The 17,148-nt window shown below is 38.2% G+C and overlaps 1 protein-coding gene across 2 annotated transcripts; it reads left to right on the top strand.

Moving 5' to 3' along the window:
- The first annotated feature begins 339 nt into the window (after positions 1-339).
- On the top strand, positions 340-16,221 carry osbp2a (oxysterol binding protein 2a). Of its 2 annotated transcripts, XM_055040416.1 has the most exons (15): positions 340-408; positions 1,491-1,794; positions 2,847-3,052; positions 6,333-6,583; positions 6,726-6,894; positions 8,508-8,628; positions 9,426-9,492; positions 10,072-10,209; positions 10,321-10,566; positions 10,693-10,813; positions 11,112-11,215; positions 11,313-11,408; positions 12,043-12,227; positions 12,321-12,541; positions 13,101-16,221. In XM_055040416.1, the coding sequence occupies exons 2-15, from the start codon at positions 1,634-1,636 to the stop codon at positions 13,241-13,243; spliced, it is 2,229 nt and encodes a 742-aa protein (XP_054896391.1). In that variant the 5' UTR covers positions 340-408; positions 1,491-1,633; the 3' UTR covers positions 13,244-16,221. The 2 variants fall into 2 exon arrangements, with proteins under 2 accessions (XP_054896391.1, XP_054896392.1); XM_055040417.1 differs by lacking the exons at positions 340-408; positions 1,491-1,794 and having other exon boundaries at positions 2,930-3,052; positions 6,365-6,583.
- Positions 16,222-17,148: the final 927 nt, after the last annotated feature.

Here is a 17,148-nt window from a genome sequence, read left to right as displayed (position 1 = left end):
GAACATTATGTCACAGTTCTGCTTAAAAGTTAAATCAGACAGCTGCTGCTCACATCCTCACTAAAACTAGAAAGTTCTAAAGTTGTTCTCCCTGTCGCTCAAAAGAAAAGACTTTAAAATACATGTTAGTCTATAAAATAATAAATGGCTTTGCATCAAACTACAGAGGTCTTTTTGTTCAAGTCAACACTAATCTGGAACAAGCATCCAGAAAAGTACTGAAACTGTCTCCACAGTGTTGCCATGTGTAGCCGGGGTATGTTCTCCCGGAAGTAGTGTGCTGCGCACTCTTCCTCTTGCCCATATAAGGAAGACGCCGTGACAGTTCGTGAGGGAGACAGGTAATCAGTATTTACATTTAAAAGCAGGCAGATCGGCGCAGATCCCAGGCTGATGATTCAACCAGAGGTATGTTTAATATTAAATGTGAGGCGGGTTTAGAATTATTTCTGATGTCCCCACTTGATCGATCCAGGTGACGTACGTAGAGAGTGACGTACTGAGCGCTATTGGCGTTTTCACTTTAGAGAAGGTAAAGGCAGTTTCTTATTATTTGGCTACTAAAGATCTAACTTGATCTCGTTAGTGTATAGTTTGGCCCCCTACTGTTTCAATTTTGTTTTTCTTTGTCAGTGTTTAGAATTTATTTTCTGGATAGTTATTGATCAAAAGTACTTTTTTTGTCTAAGGAAGAGGAGTTTTTATAATCTAGCCGCCTGGCTTGTTTTAAAAATAAAAAGCATGCTATTCCTGGGTCCCAAGGTGTTTTATGTAGATTAAGGACACTAGTGGAAAGGAGTTTATTTTATTTGCTGTGTTCACCAGGGATTTTTGTGTTGTTGTTTTTTGTGTGTGTGTTGAACACTTGTGTATTTGTTTTCCTTGTTATTCCTCCCCCAAGCAGTCTAAACTTTATTTAATTGAGTTTTAACGGTGGTTTTCAGCTATAAGGTTTCCAGGAGTCCTACTTTTACTGTGGTCATTTTTTGTACAATAAAATAAACTGACCATTTTTGCCCGTAGGCGTTTGTGATCTCAATAAACTGTATCTAATTTGCAACAGCGCCTCTGATCATTTTTACAAACTTATCTGTGTGATTTGGTAAAAAGAGGATTTAAGGTTCTCCACACATAACAAAGCTGTACCCAAGGTCGCACATGTAAGACACTGTCTTTTGGCTGAAATGTGCTATCCAAATAAACTTGCCTTGCCTTGAGCATCTATTTTGTACATCACAGCAGAAAGTGCCATATGTCAAGCGCGTGCACAAACTCTCACGCACGTGCGCATACACGTAGGGAGAGAGGGGGGAAATGTGCATCCATAGCTACAGTCCTGTAATACGGACGTCATCTTGTTCTCCCTTCTCCAGCGTCCACGGGCTTTATCAGGAGTGCATTACAGTGCAGTGTTTGTGGTTCAGTATTTCCTTCACGTCTAAAAATACCAGAGTCACCATTTTTAAAAGTAGGTCCGCCTCACTTCACAGGGACGCACAGAAACAACTGCAGGCTAACAACACACTACAGTCTGCGTGCTGCTGCTGCTAGCTAAAGGTACAGCTGTTTACAACTCCACACCAGCTGCACCGTCCATCCCGCTGGAGGGACGCGGACTGCCCAGAGGGGACAGATGAACGAGCTGGTGAAGAGCTTGCCCTCCCCGACTCTCCCGGGGCTCCACCTGCCTTGTCTGGACACCCACAAGGGCTGGCTCTTCAAATGGACCAACTACCTGAAGGGCTACCAGCGGCGCTGGTTCGTCCTCAGCAACGGCCTGCTGTCCTACTACAGGTAACGGTTTCTAACGGTCAGGGCGCCACCCAATGGACTCCGTGTTTCTTCAGTTAGAAAATGGAATTATTTACGCCATATTTGTAAAGATGATCTCATACAGTTGTTTTTTTTTTTTTGGGGGAGGCGGATGTAAAATCAAACTTTTAGTCTTTTCTGATTGTCTCAAAAAAATGAACTACTACCACAACTGGGGGGGAATCCTTCCCAAAAAAAATGAGTCTATTTTTATTTTATGTGACTGCACAGTCAGAATGTTATTGAAATGTTCCTTTATTTCAATATCTCAAATCACCAGGTCAAACACATTTTATAGATTTACACAGAATTATATCTTCAGCCAATGAAATCATGACGCTTAGAATTAAAAGATATAAATCTTACTGCATAAAAACTAGTTGAACTTCAGGTTTAACAAATGGGTCTTCAACTGAAGGAGAACTTTGCAAAGTTGAAGGCAATGCATTATATGGTAAATCTCTAAAGTCACCCAAACATATGGCCATATTCAGAATCAGCTATAAATAAAGGCCAGTCTCATAATATTTTCAGTCATACAAGTTACTTGTGAGTTAGGTTACCCATCTGAGGAAGCATGTGGTGACTGAATTGTTTATTTCATGATGCATGACTTTGTGTTTTTTTGTTTATGATGTAAAGCACTTTGAAATGCCTTGCTGCTGAAATGTGCTATACAAATAAAATTTGATTGATTGAAGGAAGAAACCTCCAGCAGAAATGCTGTACATTTGCTGTGACTAAGTTGGTGTTGAGAGGACAGAACTTGGACACAAAAAAGAAAACTGATCTGGAGTTCTTTGAGTTGAAACAAAAAAAAGTACACAGATAACAGCAGCAATAGCTCAATTTGTAGTTCCCTTGAGGAATGTGACACGGGTAATCAGGGAGGTGCTGAGCTAGTAATACTATCAAGACAACTGATAAGATTTTAGAAATGTGTCTGTTTTGCAGAGACAAAACAGATTAGAAGTGTTGCTCTTCTTTCACACAACTTTTATTAACCTCTCGGTCTGGGTTGTTTTTTCCATCAGGACTCAGGCAGAGATGGCGCACACTTGCAGAGGCACTATTCCCCTGGCCAAAGCTCACATCGAGGTGGGTGACACCTGTCACTTTGTGTTGACCAGCGGAGGCCGAACCTACCACCTGAAGGCCACATCTGAGGGGGAGTGTCAGAGATGGGTGTCAGCCCTGCAACAAGCAAAGGCTAATGCCACGCTCCTGGTGCATCACTCAGGTAAGGCCAATGTTTTTTTTTTTCCGTATTTGATACATCTTCACAAATATATTGTGATCAAATTTAATCATTTTGGAAATATCATTGTATTTTTTTAATTCTGTGTTATCTACATGTTGTTGCTTTGTACATGTGACAGTGCAATGACAATAAAGTTGAATTCTATTCTATTTTATTTTATCTCAGACTGCCTGACCTATAAAACAATCTTTTTAAAGAAGCAATACCGTTCCGATAACTAACCCACTTTCTCAGAAGCCTGTATTTCAGCATTTCAAGTGCAATTTCAACATCTGAACATCAGAGGGCAGTGTTACCAAACTATCTGTGACAAGGCTAATTAAAGGCAAAAGGATATTTCCTTTAAAAATTTATTTTATTTTGCTACAAACATAATTTTTTCATAATACTAGGATGAATGGGATGTGAATCAAATGAGCAAATACTGAATTCATCAACTCTTCCTTTGGAATGAAAGTAAAATAAAAAATCATATAGATGTGCATTCATGCCTCCCCCCTCCACTGTGCAGTCCCATCTCTCACCCTGTCTCCTTCACTGTGGCAGTGAGTGCTGAATAAAATGACCTTCCTCTCCTGACTCCTCCTCCTCCTCTGGTAGCAGGAGGGTTAAAGGAAAAAAAAAGGAAAAAAAGAGAGGGAGAGGCATAGCAGGCATGTGGAGAGTCTTTCATTGAAATATTTTCCACTCATGGACTATAAGGAGATGGCAATGCATCTTTTTCAATGAGTGTCGCCTTGTAAGTAAGATGTTTTTTTTTTTTTTTTTTAATATATATTCAGCAGAATAGGATTCCAGGTAGATCTTTTACGATGGTTTTTTGGGGTTTAATTTGTGATTCTTTTATTAGTGTCTCATTGTAGTTGATTTAGTTTCACCAATGTGTGGTTAGAGACAGGCTGAATGACAGTCCTTTTAAAAAGTAGGCTGTTAAATGCAGCAGTTGTACAAATCAATGCCCCAAGAAGTGCTTGTTAGCACTCTTCAATGCTGTAGGAAAGGGTTGTATCTGCAAGATGCAAATCAATGTTTTCCTTGAAGATTTTGTTTTTTTGTCAGTCATTAGAGCCTCATTTATAAACCTAGTTTTGCATCCTATCTGAGGTCATAGACAGTTCAGAAATCACAATATGCTTCGTTTTCTGTTGTCAATTTTGAAAGGCTTAGTGGATGCTCATTTTATCTGGCTCTACAGTAAGCGGGGGTGCAAATCCTGGTGCGTTTTGGTGAGGTGATTATAGATTACTCTTCCATAAGCAGCTGCAGGGCTCTGTCCCAGAGCAGATTAATTGGCTGAAAGGATCAAAACGGCAGTAATTAAGTGGAGCTCACAGAAGAAGTGAGGCACCTATTGTGTGATACCCGCCACATGGTAAGCACACATGAGCTTTGCATTCGTGAATCTGTAAAAATAGGTGTTGTGCTGTGCAAACGCACAGATTGACTCTCCTCCCACTCTCTGTCCGTTATGACGCTCCCTTTATCACCTGTGGGTGTCTTCTTGTGATTTAACTATGAGTCACCATTTGCTCTCAGACTCTCCTGTGACTCCCATGTGGAAAACAACCCGTTGCAGCACTCATCAGCCCTGTGTGTCATTCCCCTACACGTTCATCACAGTTCTAGGATGAGCTTAATGGCTTTGCATCTCCATATGAACATGTTGGATGGCAGATGGCCTCGGAGAACTCGATTTCTTACCACCTTGAGCAGCAGAAATCTGCTAGATGTGGGTCATGGAACCATTACAGCTTGAAGTTTTTTTTCACTCATTTTTAATCATTTTTCTCTAGGGACTTCACTAATCCAATTTGCCCTGATTGTTGTTTTTTATTTTCTTCCTCCTTTCATAGGGTTTGGTAGTTTGTCTCCATGCTTTTGAACTCGTACACTGAACTATACTGGCCTAGATTCAAACTATGCACTTGTGTGTCCTGGGATTTATCATGCACAGTTTTGTTTAGCAGAGAAAGTTGTGACCTAGAAACATTTCATTACGTTGTGTATATTTATAAGATGGATTATTTCTATGGCAGTTGTCATACTTTTGCTCTCTTTCATTTTGTTTTTTAATAATCCAAGGAATCCACCCCCAATATTTCTATATTTCAAGGAACAGGAGCAGCACCACATTAGATTATGGCAGATGTAAACCTTTAAGGTGTTACATAATTACCATAAACTAGTGTATTTTAGTTTATGTGACAAACCAACTGAAATTATTATAATTTGGCAGTGGAATAGACCCTGAAGATAGAAGTTTTAAATTTTTTTGTGGATAAAAACTGAAGTGTTATATTCAATGCAAAATAAACCAAGAGGTTCCGTAAACATCAATGTCCCAGTCTTGCAATAGTCTTGTTTGGCATTTGTCTGATCCCGTTGAAAGGCGAACTTCCACCCCTGTCCTTCGCAGCCTCTTAACAAGTTTTCTTCCAGGCTTGTCAGTGTGATGTGTTCCTTTTCTCCCAGACTCAGAGGTCACAATGCTGCTTGCCTACTAATTTTTGCCTATAAAATTTTTTGGCTTTCATGAAAGAGTTAAACTGAGATTAATTTACATAAATGTGGAGTCTGGTTACTTGTTAGGGGTATTCAAGAGACTAAATGCAATGTAATGATTTTTTTGAGTAAATCACAAAAAACACAATTTTCCTTCCACTTAAAAATGATATGCCACTTTGTATGGATTTATCAGATAAGATCCATATGAAACAATTTGAAGTTTGTGGTTGTAACATGACAAAATGTTCAAAAGTTCAAGGAGAATGAAGCACTCTATATTGTAAATATGCCTTGTAATGCCAAGTAATCAATCCGGTCTCCTTGAAACGCTCTGAAAGGACTAAAGACTCGCAGCTCGGCTCATGCCAGCCAGAGGAAGAGAGAGAGGAGAGAGGAGGAAAAGGGGTAATGCGTCATCCTTTTTTCTCTCTCCATCTAAAAATAGCCTTGCCTCCTGATTGCATATGCCCACGTTTCCAAGGCAACAGTGTTCATTCACAGCTTTCTGATATTTTGGAAGATGGGTTGTTTAGAGATCTGGGTGTGAAGTGCTATTATCCTTCCCCATCCATTTCCCATTAACTCGGCTCATTCTATCTTTAGAGCATTTAAAGCATCTTTTGTTAGTCTGTCTCGTGACAGACTGTGCTGTCTACTCCAATCTGGAATCTCATCATAATTAACACACAGATTGTTCAGGCATGTTTTGAATCGGTCAGTTTTTAAACTGCTGCACTGGTGTCTCTGTGTGAAGATGACTCAGGAGATGAAACCCCTGTGCCTCAGGAGGACCGTGCCCTCACCCAAGGAGCACTGCAGTCCCTGACCACTAAGTTGGAGGATCTGAGCACCTGTAATGAGCTGATCGGAAAGCACGGCGCCGCTCTCCAGCGCTCCCTCAGCGAACTTGAAGACCTGCGTGGGCCCACCGAAGGCACGGACAGAGTGAAAGCCGTTAATGAGCGAGCCACCCTGTTCCGCATCACCTCTAATGCTATGATCAATGTGAGTTCGCGCAGCTCATACCTCTGCTGGTGTAAAGGCTTAAAGACTAAACTGATTAGCTGCCTATGTCTCTTGGTGAGGGACTGCAGCGAGGCCTCGGAGTTCGCCATGTGCTTTGATGTTTGTTGTGTTCACACCTCAGGCTTGTCGGGACTTTTTGGATGTGGCGGAATCTCACAGTCGGCGGTGGCAGAAGGCTCTGCACTATGAGAGAGAACAGCGCCACCATCTGGAGGAGACCATTGAACAGTTAGCCAAACAGCACAACAGCCTGGAGAGAGCGTGGAGGGAGAATCCCACCTCATATGCAGGTGACGCATCACTGCCATTGCCACATAAATGAACATCCAGTACCTACGATGTGCAAAGTGTGTAAGATTTCTGCTACTTCGCTGCTGGTTTGGTTTAACAAGGAACACATTGTTTCAGAAGAGTTAAACTACTTTCAAGTCTTGTAATTTCAATAAATCCTTAAAAAACTACCTGAACTCAATTTTACATATTTCCATGCCTTAAATAAAAAGAATAAAGTGATGATTTAGTAAAGGCAGCAACAGCATGGTTGAAAAAAACATGTTGGGAGGTCTTGCAGCTGAACCTTATAATTTTAAAGCTGAATTATCTATTCTGTGGAGGGTTTACTCTCCCTTATTCAATTTTCTCTAGTGTATATAGACATTCATTCAATCAATTTGTTAAAAATGCATTTACATAATTACTTTCAACTAATTTGCAGGGACAAAAAACAAAACAAAAGTTTAATGTTTTCCATCTCTTCCACTGGTCACACTTTGTTTTTTTTACCTGGTGGTTTTAAGGTATTGAAAAGATTTTAAATCTTAACACTCTTTTTGTTGAAGCTGATTGACATAAAAACAATCTTGTATAACATAGCAGCATAACTGCAATACTTGGTTTTATTTTATTGAGACATGTTTTGATAAAGCTTCGATTTCTATCATATGTTAAAATCTAAAAATTACAACGCACTGATTGGATTATTTCATAATTACTTTTGTTCTGTTTCAGATCAGAACAAAGTGAATGCTGTTGTATGTTCTGAGTAAAAAAATCAACACATTGATCATAATTATAAGTTCCAACTAAACATGCTTAGTCCTACTAAAGTTTATTACATAAATTGAATTATTTTCTTATTGCATCAACAGCATCACATGGAATCATGTGGATGTAATGGTGAAAACATGGATGCTTTATTATAGTTAAGAAGTATTGTTTTCATAACTTTTTTAGAGTATATTTCAATAATTTCCAGCAAGTTGAGATTTTAACTGTGGCCTAATTTAAATATGCTGAAATCTGTGATCCTTAGAGTTTTGATCCAGTAATTGTCAATCTGCACATTTTTTTTCCAAGCATTTCAACTCGGACAGGTAAGAGTTGTTGTAAAACCTGGAAGTCAGTTTATCAGTTGTAAAAAACTTGTTTTTAAACTTCACAAAAAAAGCTGCACTTGAAACTGTTTTTCTTTTGGCTAACTTCCCTGTCTATACAATTTAATTATGACAAAGCACAGATAGTTCTGACAAGTTAAACTTGCAGATAAACCAAGCTAGTCAATTTTTTTGTTTGTTCTGCAGTATCCTGACCCTTACCAAGCTACACACAGCTGTTTTATCAAATAAAGCCATTATTACTTACTATTTTAAATGTTGGATATCTACAGTCCTGTTGGCTTCAAATTGTTTACAATAAACTAAAAAGATCTCAGTAATTATCTTCTGATATTTCTCATAATTCAACATTTTAATGGCAATATTAAACCAAAACAAATTAGAGCTCATGTTTTGACAACAAAATGTACCAACAGTCTACATAATGAACAATTTTTCCAAAATACAAACTGACAATCCTTGGACATTGAAGCCTTTTATGCTAACATGTCCCACGTTTGCTCCTGCAGGTGTGGAGCGATCTCAAGAGGGTGATGCGAGTGATGAAAATGAAGAAGCGGAGTTTTTTGATGCCATGGAGGACGCCCCTTCGTTCATCACTGTGACTACCACTGGAAGTATCCGACACAAGTAGGGAGCATCACGTTCAGTAGATACTCGATGATTTCAGCTAGAGCTGTGCTTTAGTTACAGTAACAGTCCTTGACCTGCAGTTAGCTGGCATAGGTGAAGCAGTGCCTCATCTGTCGTTATGAAGAAATAAAATCATATTTGATTACACGTGTGCTGCACATGCTGATGTCTGTATAATTAATGAATGTGTGTGACATAGTTGGTGTTTCTGCTAAACTATAAATGCACACTGAAATATGCAGGGTGAGGCAGGAAGTATCATGCTGCACTGGTAGAGGGCAGTGCTGAGCCCCATAGGTACAATGGACAACTGATGGTCTTTTTCTATGCACTAAAAATACTGAAAATGAGCAGGAAAAATACAAAATATACATTTAAAATTAAACCAATCCAGGATTACTGTAATCATTGGTGATTATCTCCATTAAAGCAGCCAAGTTTTTAAAAATGAAGGCCAACAAAGAAACAGAAGATTTTTGACTGAGTGACTTGAGATATATCTGAAGGAGGAAAGGCACATGGGCTTATATTTGTATACAAATATAAGTAAAATCATACATTTTGTTTTATATATATGAAAAAGCCCAAAACAAGAAAAAAATAATTTTGACAGAGTTTTTTTGTTCTTCCTACTATATTGTTGAACAGCATGCAGTTGATTGGAGCATATTTAGTAGCTGCTAAAACAATCAAATGTTCCAATTATGAAATATAATATTCTATTTTTGAGTTTTGTTCTCACTGCATGTCACTGGCAACTAGTATTTCCTTTATGTCCCACTGCCTTATTTCAGGCGCTCAGGCAGTAACCAGAGTATGATGAGTGGAGGAGTGCCCAATGACTGGACTCACAATGAGAGTGTAAGTCCAAACCATTTTGGCTGAATGTAAAATTTGTCTCTTTATTTTAATGTGTAATAGTATTTTTACCTTTTTAACTAGTTTATATTTTCTCATGTTATGAATGCAAATATCTGTCTTCCCATCAACTCTGAGTAGCTTTCTTGTTTTTGCTGAAGAAAACCATTTCCACAGCTTGAGACTCGTAGCATTTTGTATTCAGCCCAAAAAGATAAATATCGATGAGCACCTTCTACAGCAAGTTTAATGTGTATACTACATTGTTTATTGTAATCTGTAAACAGAGTTTACACCTTACACCTTTCTTTTGACAGTGGTCAAGAGTGCACAACTAATAAATTTCCTCTCAACAGATTGATACTCAAAAGTAAAATTAGCAGAATGTATCACAGTAGAAGGGGCTGAATACAAATTTAAACCAAAGTTTTTAGATTTTTATTAGCTATAGTTGGCCTGTCCCTTCACAATTCATGTTGGTTTGTCCCATAAAATCCAAATAAATATAATGACATTGACAAGGTATTGAAAAAAATTCAAGAGGTAGTTCTTATGTAAAATATTTATTTTTGTCATTTGAAGGACACCTCAGGCACAAACCAAATGCAACTACGAAGAACAAGACGCAGTCGTATACCTGATAAACCAAACTACTCCCTCAACTTGTGGAGCATCATGAAAAACTGCATCGGAAAGGACCTATCCAAGATTCCCATGCCTGTAAATCAAAATACTATTTTGCACATTTAAGAATAAGGAAGCAGGCTCTTCTTTTGATACTCTAGAGGTGAATTTCTTCTCTACACCAACAAATGACGTGCCTTCTTGCAGGTAAACTTTAATGAGCCGCTGTCGATGCTGCAGCGTCTGACTGAGGATTTGGAGTACAGCGAGTTGCTGGACCGGGCGGCTCGCTGCGACTCATCTGTGGAGCAGATGTGCCTCGTGGCTGCCTTTTCCGTCTCGTCCTATTCAACCACAGTCCATCGAACCGCCAAGCCCTTCAACCCTCTGCTGGGGGAGACTTACGAGCTGGACCGACTGGAGGAGTACGGCTATCGCTCCATCTCTGAGCAGGCGAGACATAAACTCATCCATCCATCGTGATTTTCTGTCACTGCACATTTGATTTATCCATCTGAACATTCAAATGATGTAATAGCTCGACAGTTAATGACTTTCACTGATGCCGTTAAATCTTAGGTCAGCCATCATCCACCAGCTGCGGCCCACCATGTGGCGTCAGAGCGAGGATGGACTCTGTGGCAGTACATAACTATTGATAGCAAGTTTCGGGGGAAATATATTTCTGTCTTGCCATTAGGTAAGAAACAGTTGGCAGCAATTTGCACCTTCTATTTGCCCCAATCTTGTAAAATGTTATAGAAAATGTATTGTGTTCCTCTTGGCAAAAATATTAACAGATGGAATCTGTCACAGGTTTCTTTAACAAACTATTTTTTTTCACTGATCTAGTTTAAAGATAATGCTCGTGTAATAGAAGTTTTCCTATAAAGTTTTCCAAAGGAGCCAAAAAGATGCTGTGTTAACAAACATTAGCCACATTTATTTTACAAAAAATCCAGACTGATTGTGTTTGGGTGTTTTGGTCTTCACCACAGGTAACATTCACCTGCAGTTCCACTCAAGTGGAAACCATTACGTGTGGAGCAAAGTGACTTCCACAGTGCACAACATCATTGTAGGGAAACTTTGGATCGATCAGGTTGGTTTCAGCTTATAAATCACAACTGAAGAGGTAAAGCAGAAGCTCGTCTGCATTATATCTGACGCATCTCTTCCTCTTCCTGTCCACATGTCAGTCTGGAGACATCGACATTGTGAACACCACCACAAAGGACACCTGCCGTCTCAAATTCTCCCCATACAGCTACTTCTCCAGGGAAGTTCCACGAAAAGTATGTTTCAGCTACAGACAAGGAGTCGCTAAACATATAGTAGCCAGCAGTGTTGAGACAGAGCAGAAAATGCATCTAAACATGGTTCCTACATATTTTCCAAGTTGATATAAAACACTTTTCTACATTCTGCATCGGGTCTTGAGTTCCAGGTGTAAGGAAAGAAGTAAGGACCAGGAAAGATTGAAGGACTGCGAAGGAAAGAGCAGCAAGTAAAGGATTATTGGGTTTGATAATTTTGCAAAAAAGGATTCTTTATAAAATTAGGAATGTTACAGACATTCCTCATATTGAGAGTCCTCTTTATAAAACTGTCAGAGGCTTTTTCAGAGCCGCTGTAACAAAGACTGCTAACAAAAGATCTATCCTGCCCGAAACCATCAGCATCTACAACTATTTGAAGAACCTTGAATAATAGAACTTACTACAACATTCAATTTCCATTTGAGGAGAGACGAGGGATGAAGGAAGAAAGGGAGAAGGGAGGACAAGATTTGATTGATGGTACACTTGATATTTATCACAATGAGATGCATATTTATTTTTTCCAGAAAAAACAACAACACATAAGTGTACTATTCCAGACTTTTAAGGAGTCTTGTGTAGCCAGACCTTCTTTGTTCTCGTTCTCTAGGTAACCGGCGTGGTGGAGGACAGAGAGGGAACAGCCCATTACATCCTGTCAGGAACCTGGGATGACAAAATGGAAAGTGCAAAAATAGTGGAAAGCAGCCGGGGATGTGGAGGCTCAGAAGGCAAACAAAAAACTGTTTATCAGACTCTTCAACCCAAACTCCTGTGGAAAAAATACCCTCTTCCGTGGGTTTCTGAAATCTAAAACTTTGCTCCTGAATCTACATGACTTCTGTAAGCGCACATTCGAAGACTCTTCTTTTCTGCATCTCTTCTCAGTGACAATGCAGAGAACATGCACTATTTTTCCACCCTGGCACTGACCTTGAACGAGCCAGAGGACGGTGTCGCCCCAACTGACAGCCGTCTGCGACCGGACCAGCGGCTGATGGAGGCGGGCTTGTGGGACGAGGCGAACATCGAGAAGCAGCGACTTGAGGACCACCAGAGAATGGAGAGGAAAAGAAGGGAGGCACAAGCTAACCAGGCTCTGGAAGAAGGCGAGTACTTGGACCTAGGGCTGGGGGATATGAGGAAAATCTAATATCCTGATATATTTGTTGCTATATGATGATACCTGATGTATATCACGATATTCTTAAATGAGCTACAATGTTATTTTAAACTAGACTCCTTGCAGCATAATTTCACCCACGCAAGTTCCCGCCCCCATTTCCCTGCTAGACTTAAATATAAGCTCATATAAAAAAAGGATGTAGTGTTTCACTTTAACGGACTAGTTCTACTGCGGCAGCGCAGCTATGAACAGCATGAAAAAGAATAGTTTGACTATGCGATGAAATGCATTTGTGGTACAACCATGCCTTGGAATGGCCCAGTCAAAGTTTAGGTATAAATAAAATTGATAATCAAGCTTCTCACTTATTACAAATTGCATATTTTCTTTACAGATTTTTAGTAATAAAATAGGGCTAAAGGTTTTAAAAATCATGAACTTCACATTGACTTTGTGTTTGATATTTATATTTTGGAAGAAACAGCAATATATATATATTTTAAAGTTTTCTCCTTCCTAAGGTTGTTTACCTTTGCTTTCAGGGCAAGATGTGGAAAGTTACCAGCCAGTGTGGTTTGAGAAGAGAACAGACGAAAACACCGGAGAAACATCCTACATGTACAGAGGTGGCTACTGGGAAGCTAAAGAGAGACAAGAGTGGGGTCACTGTCCTGAGATCTTCTAGGAATCTGGTAGTTTTTTGTTTTTTGTTTGGAGGGTGTTAGGTTGGCTTAGATGAGCAGGTGGCAGTGGGTGAGATGGCTAACTTCTCTCAGCTTCTAAAGCACAAAACCTCCAGCCTCTACTTCCTATGTATGTGTTCCCTCCCTGTTACAGCTGTTCTACCAGGATGCATGGCTTTGATTGGTATATGCTTCCATGCTCTGCAGAACTTTATATGTGAGCAATTCAAGTTATGTGTGTGAGTGGACTTTAGTTTACACAGAACCAATTTCAGCACGAAATATACCCAACTGAGTGTGCATGGACGATCCTGGGGCCGTGGAGCTACCTTGGTGTAAAAGTACCAAATGTCCTGTACCAAATCAGAGATGGAGGGTATCAGTCTTTAAAAGAGTTGGACAAAAGCCTTCTTCTGTGCTGTGAAGTTGTCTCAGCAGTGCATGATTTGCTGATTCTTCACATTCTTTGTTTTTGTGCTACAGTGTTTTTTCAACATTGCACAACAGTATCCTGCAGCACAAGCTGAACCCAGAGTGGCCTCTAAAAACAAGGACCTTGTTTCATTGAGAGATGAGTAACAAACACTGTCAGTTTAACAGTTCTAAGCTAGTTCAATGCAAAACCCCAGAGATCATGTATGACTGAACTAAAGGAGTTTTATTGAGTCTATGGTAAAATAAAAGCTGCAGTGTTAGTGTAAATTAATGCTAATCTTAGATGTCAGAGATGGCAAAGTGGAGATTTTTGTACATCTAACAGACTGAGAAGATTTTGATGTTTGACCCAGTTAGGCAACTAATCTAATTTGAGCAATTTCCAATGCATTAGTCATTCTAGTAAAAGGCTAAACTTTGTAAGTGCTTCAGAAATACAATTTGTACAAATCTACAGTTTCACAGCAAAAGCTTGCATTTTTCACCATCAGTCTTCATATTATCCTCTACAAGTACAAATCAAATGCAATTTCTTTTTCTTTCAAAACAAAATGCAGTTTATAAAAATATTCCAACCATTTCCTGAGAGCTCAGGTGATTTATACCACTATCACAATTAAGTTTAATTAGGTCACACCACTCAAGCAGACAAAACGTTTCAAGCTTTTAAAGGCCTTAAAAGCACAGACAGCTTTTAACTTTCTAGATGAAACTGCACTATTAAACTTAATGATGAGGGAGAACAGCTCAATTCATAATCGATATGATTTTATTTGAGCTTATATGATCTATAAATGAGTTTTGTCAAGATGGAATCATTTTGATGCTGAACTCTGTAAGGGGTTTAGTTGATAGGCAAATTGAACATGAAAGCACTTTTGAAGAAACATTAAAGTCTGTGACGTTTTTTTAATTAAGCACATCATCTCAGATGATTCGGAGCGGAATAATCCGATCTGATTTGGCAGGATGTGAAGAGCCACTGTTCCTTACAGTGTGTGCACCAAAGGACCGATACTGAGCACCTTTTAACGAATCCCATCAAGTTTGCAACATCTTTATATGGGAACAAATGCAATAATTCATAGACTCGTCTAAATCACGTGATTTTTCACCAGTAGGTTGTTTGGGAGGTTACTTCTTTAGATTAAGTTATAGACAAGAATAATTAGATTTTTTTTTTCATTAATTCCTTTTTTTTCTATCAAATTCCAAATCTGGCCTGATTTATTAAATTGATAAATGATTACCGTATTACTTATAAATCATAGTTAAATTAAAATTGTCAGAAATTGAAACTGGGAATCTCAACTCATTTGAGAGCCTTCTAGATTTTAGGGTAAATACTTTTTTTCCAGCACTCAACATTCTGCTTCCTGTCTACCACAAATTCTAATATTGGGTGAAAAAAACTTTATAATGATGTTAAACCTTTTACTGCTGTCTCATTTGATTTTTAGAGGAATATAAATTAGTCCCTTGTACCTGAAAATATGTGAAGACTCAATTTTAGGAGTTTCTCAAATGCAGAAATCAGTTCATCCTTCAGGGTTACACACAATGATAACTTAAATTGGTGCTTGATGATAATTCTAGCCTTAATTAGAGCATGTAACAAAAGAGTAATCTACAGTAAGTCTGACCTAGAAATAGAAACATTTTATACAGATATTTATGTTCAGACTTCCACAGAATGCATTCAGGTGATTGTTTTGGGTAACAAGGTTTAGAATATTAAAACATGAACTATTTTCCCTATACAAAGATTAAGAAATATAGATATTCATGACAAATATGTATATCATGTGTATATGTAAATAGGATTTTTTTTTTGTTGTTCTTGTTGCTTTATTAAAATGCTAGGAATAATGCAAAAGAAACAGCTACTTCAGTACAAAAAAGCACTACTGTGTCAATTTAGTATAGATTTCCATTAGATGAGTGGTGGATTAGTTGCTAATATGCACATGGACACCCATAATAAATACCTTGCATATCTAATACTTCTGTATATTTATACCTTACTCTGTACAATAATGGGGCATGATTTCACTTTTAAGGCTGTCCGGTTAGTTTTCACCAGTAATTAGTAACAACACAGTAGAAGTAGAATCTCAACAGCTAAATCACTGTAGAATGTTTGACATTACATGAATATCCATGCTTAATCACTCTATCTTCTGGTTTCGAATAGTCGAAACCAAACACAGCTAATGAGATGTTGCAGAGACTGAATTGTGAATGTAAGAGGATTAGATGCTGGATGTCATATTACTCTTAAAAAAATGTATGAAATCATGTTCAAATAAAGCACAAGGTCTTCTTGATCTGCTGTAACACTGTACAGAATCCAGAGGTTTTCATCGCAGCACACTCAGTAGCTATGCATGGTTTCAGAGTGCAAATGCACTTTTGTAGTGGGCAGTCTTCTAACCTTGCTAAGAGTGGATTGCCAATGAAACATGATGTAAATTCACCTTTTGTGCCCAATTACCTTAAAGTTTCAATTTTCCAAATCAAATAAAAATACTATAAGAAACCGTGACATGGTACATTGTCAAATCTGTTTTTTGTTTTGTTTTGTTTTTCATGACACTTGATAAGAAAAGCCTAATTTTAATAGAGCAATGTTAATAAAGTATTTTTATGTAATTCTTTATTTTAAGCATTTTAAAGTGTGTCCTGTATGTTGAGACAGCTTATAGTGATGCACTTTTGTGTATAATTTAATGTTATTTTTTGTAAGTATTGTATCTTCATCTGTAATACTGGCAAACATAATTCAATCCCTTTGTTTTACACTATATATTAGTGTAAAGCAGGATGTGTTGATTTAATTTTCCAAATGGCTATATTTCCACAAGTGCTATCAACAGGAAATTCTCAGGAGATGTGAGTGATGGTACTAGTGTAAAGTCCTGAGTCCATTGTATCATAAACTGGCTGGTATTGAGTGATTCCATCAAGATTTCTGACAGAAGTGGAAAAAAAATGTTTCATAGAAAGGGATAAATAATTCCTAAACATGGTGCTTGCTCACCACACAAGACTCCACTGCTGAAGAAAAAGCATGCTGGAACATGTTAAAGTTTGAATAACATTGAGACAAGTGTGTAAAATACTAGAATATAGCCTGGTCACACAGACTGAAATCAAATTAGTTGGATGTCATAAGACACTATTGCCACTGGAAGAATTTTACCATGTTCTCACATAAACATACTTAAGTATTGGTTTTACAAGTATTAAATTGAAAATATGTAATTTTGAAATGTTTCTTCTGCCTGAATTTGTGTTTTTGTGTCCTTTTCCCCCTCATTTTACACTTTAATATACCAGAATCTGCAGATTACTTTTTGGTTTTTTTTGTCTTTTTGGTGGTACACATTTTAAATAAAAAATAAAACATGCAGATTAAGTACTCAAGAAGCCTTTTACCAAAATACTTTTTTTCCTTTTTTAACTTGGGTAA

Source organism: Poeciliopsis prolifica, unplaced genomic scaffold, assembly GCF_027474105.1.
Source record: "Poeciliopsis prolifica strain line A6 unplaced genomic scaffold, Auburn_PproV2 SCAFFOLD015, whole genome shotgun sequence".
Taxonomy (NCBI): Eukaryota; Metazoa; Chordata; class Actinopteri; order Cyprinodontiformes; family Poeciliidae; genus Poeciliopsis; species Poeciliopsis prolifica.
This window is presented reverse-complemented; position numbering and strand designations above follow the sequence as displayed.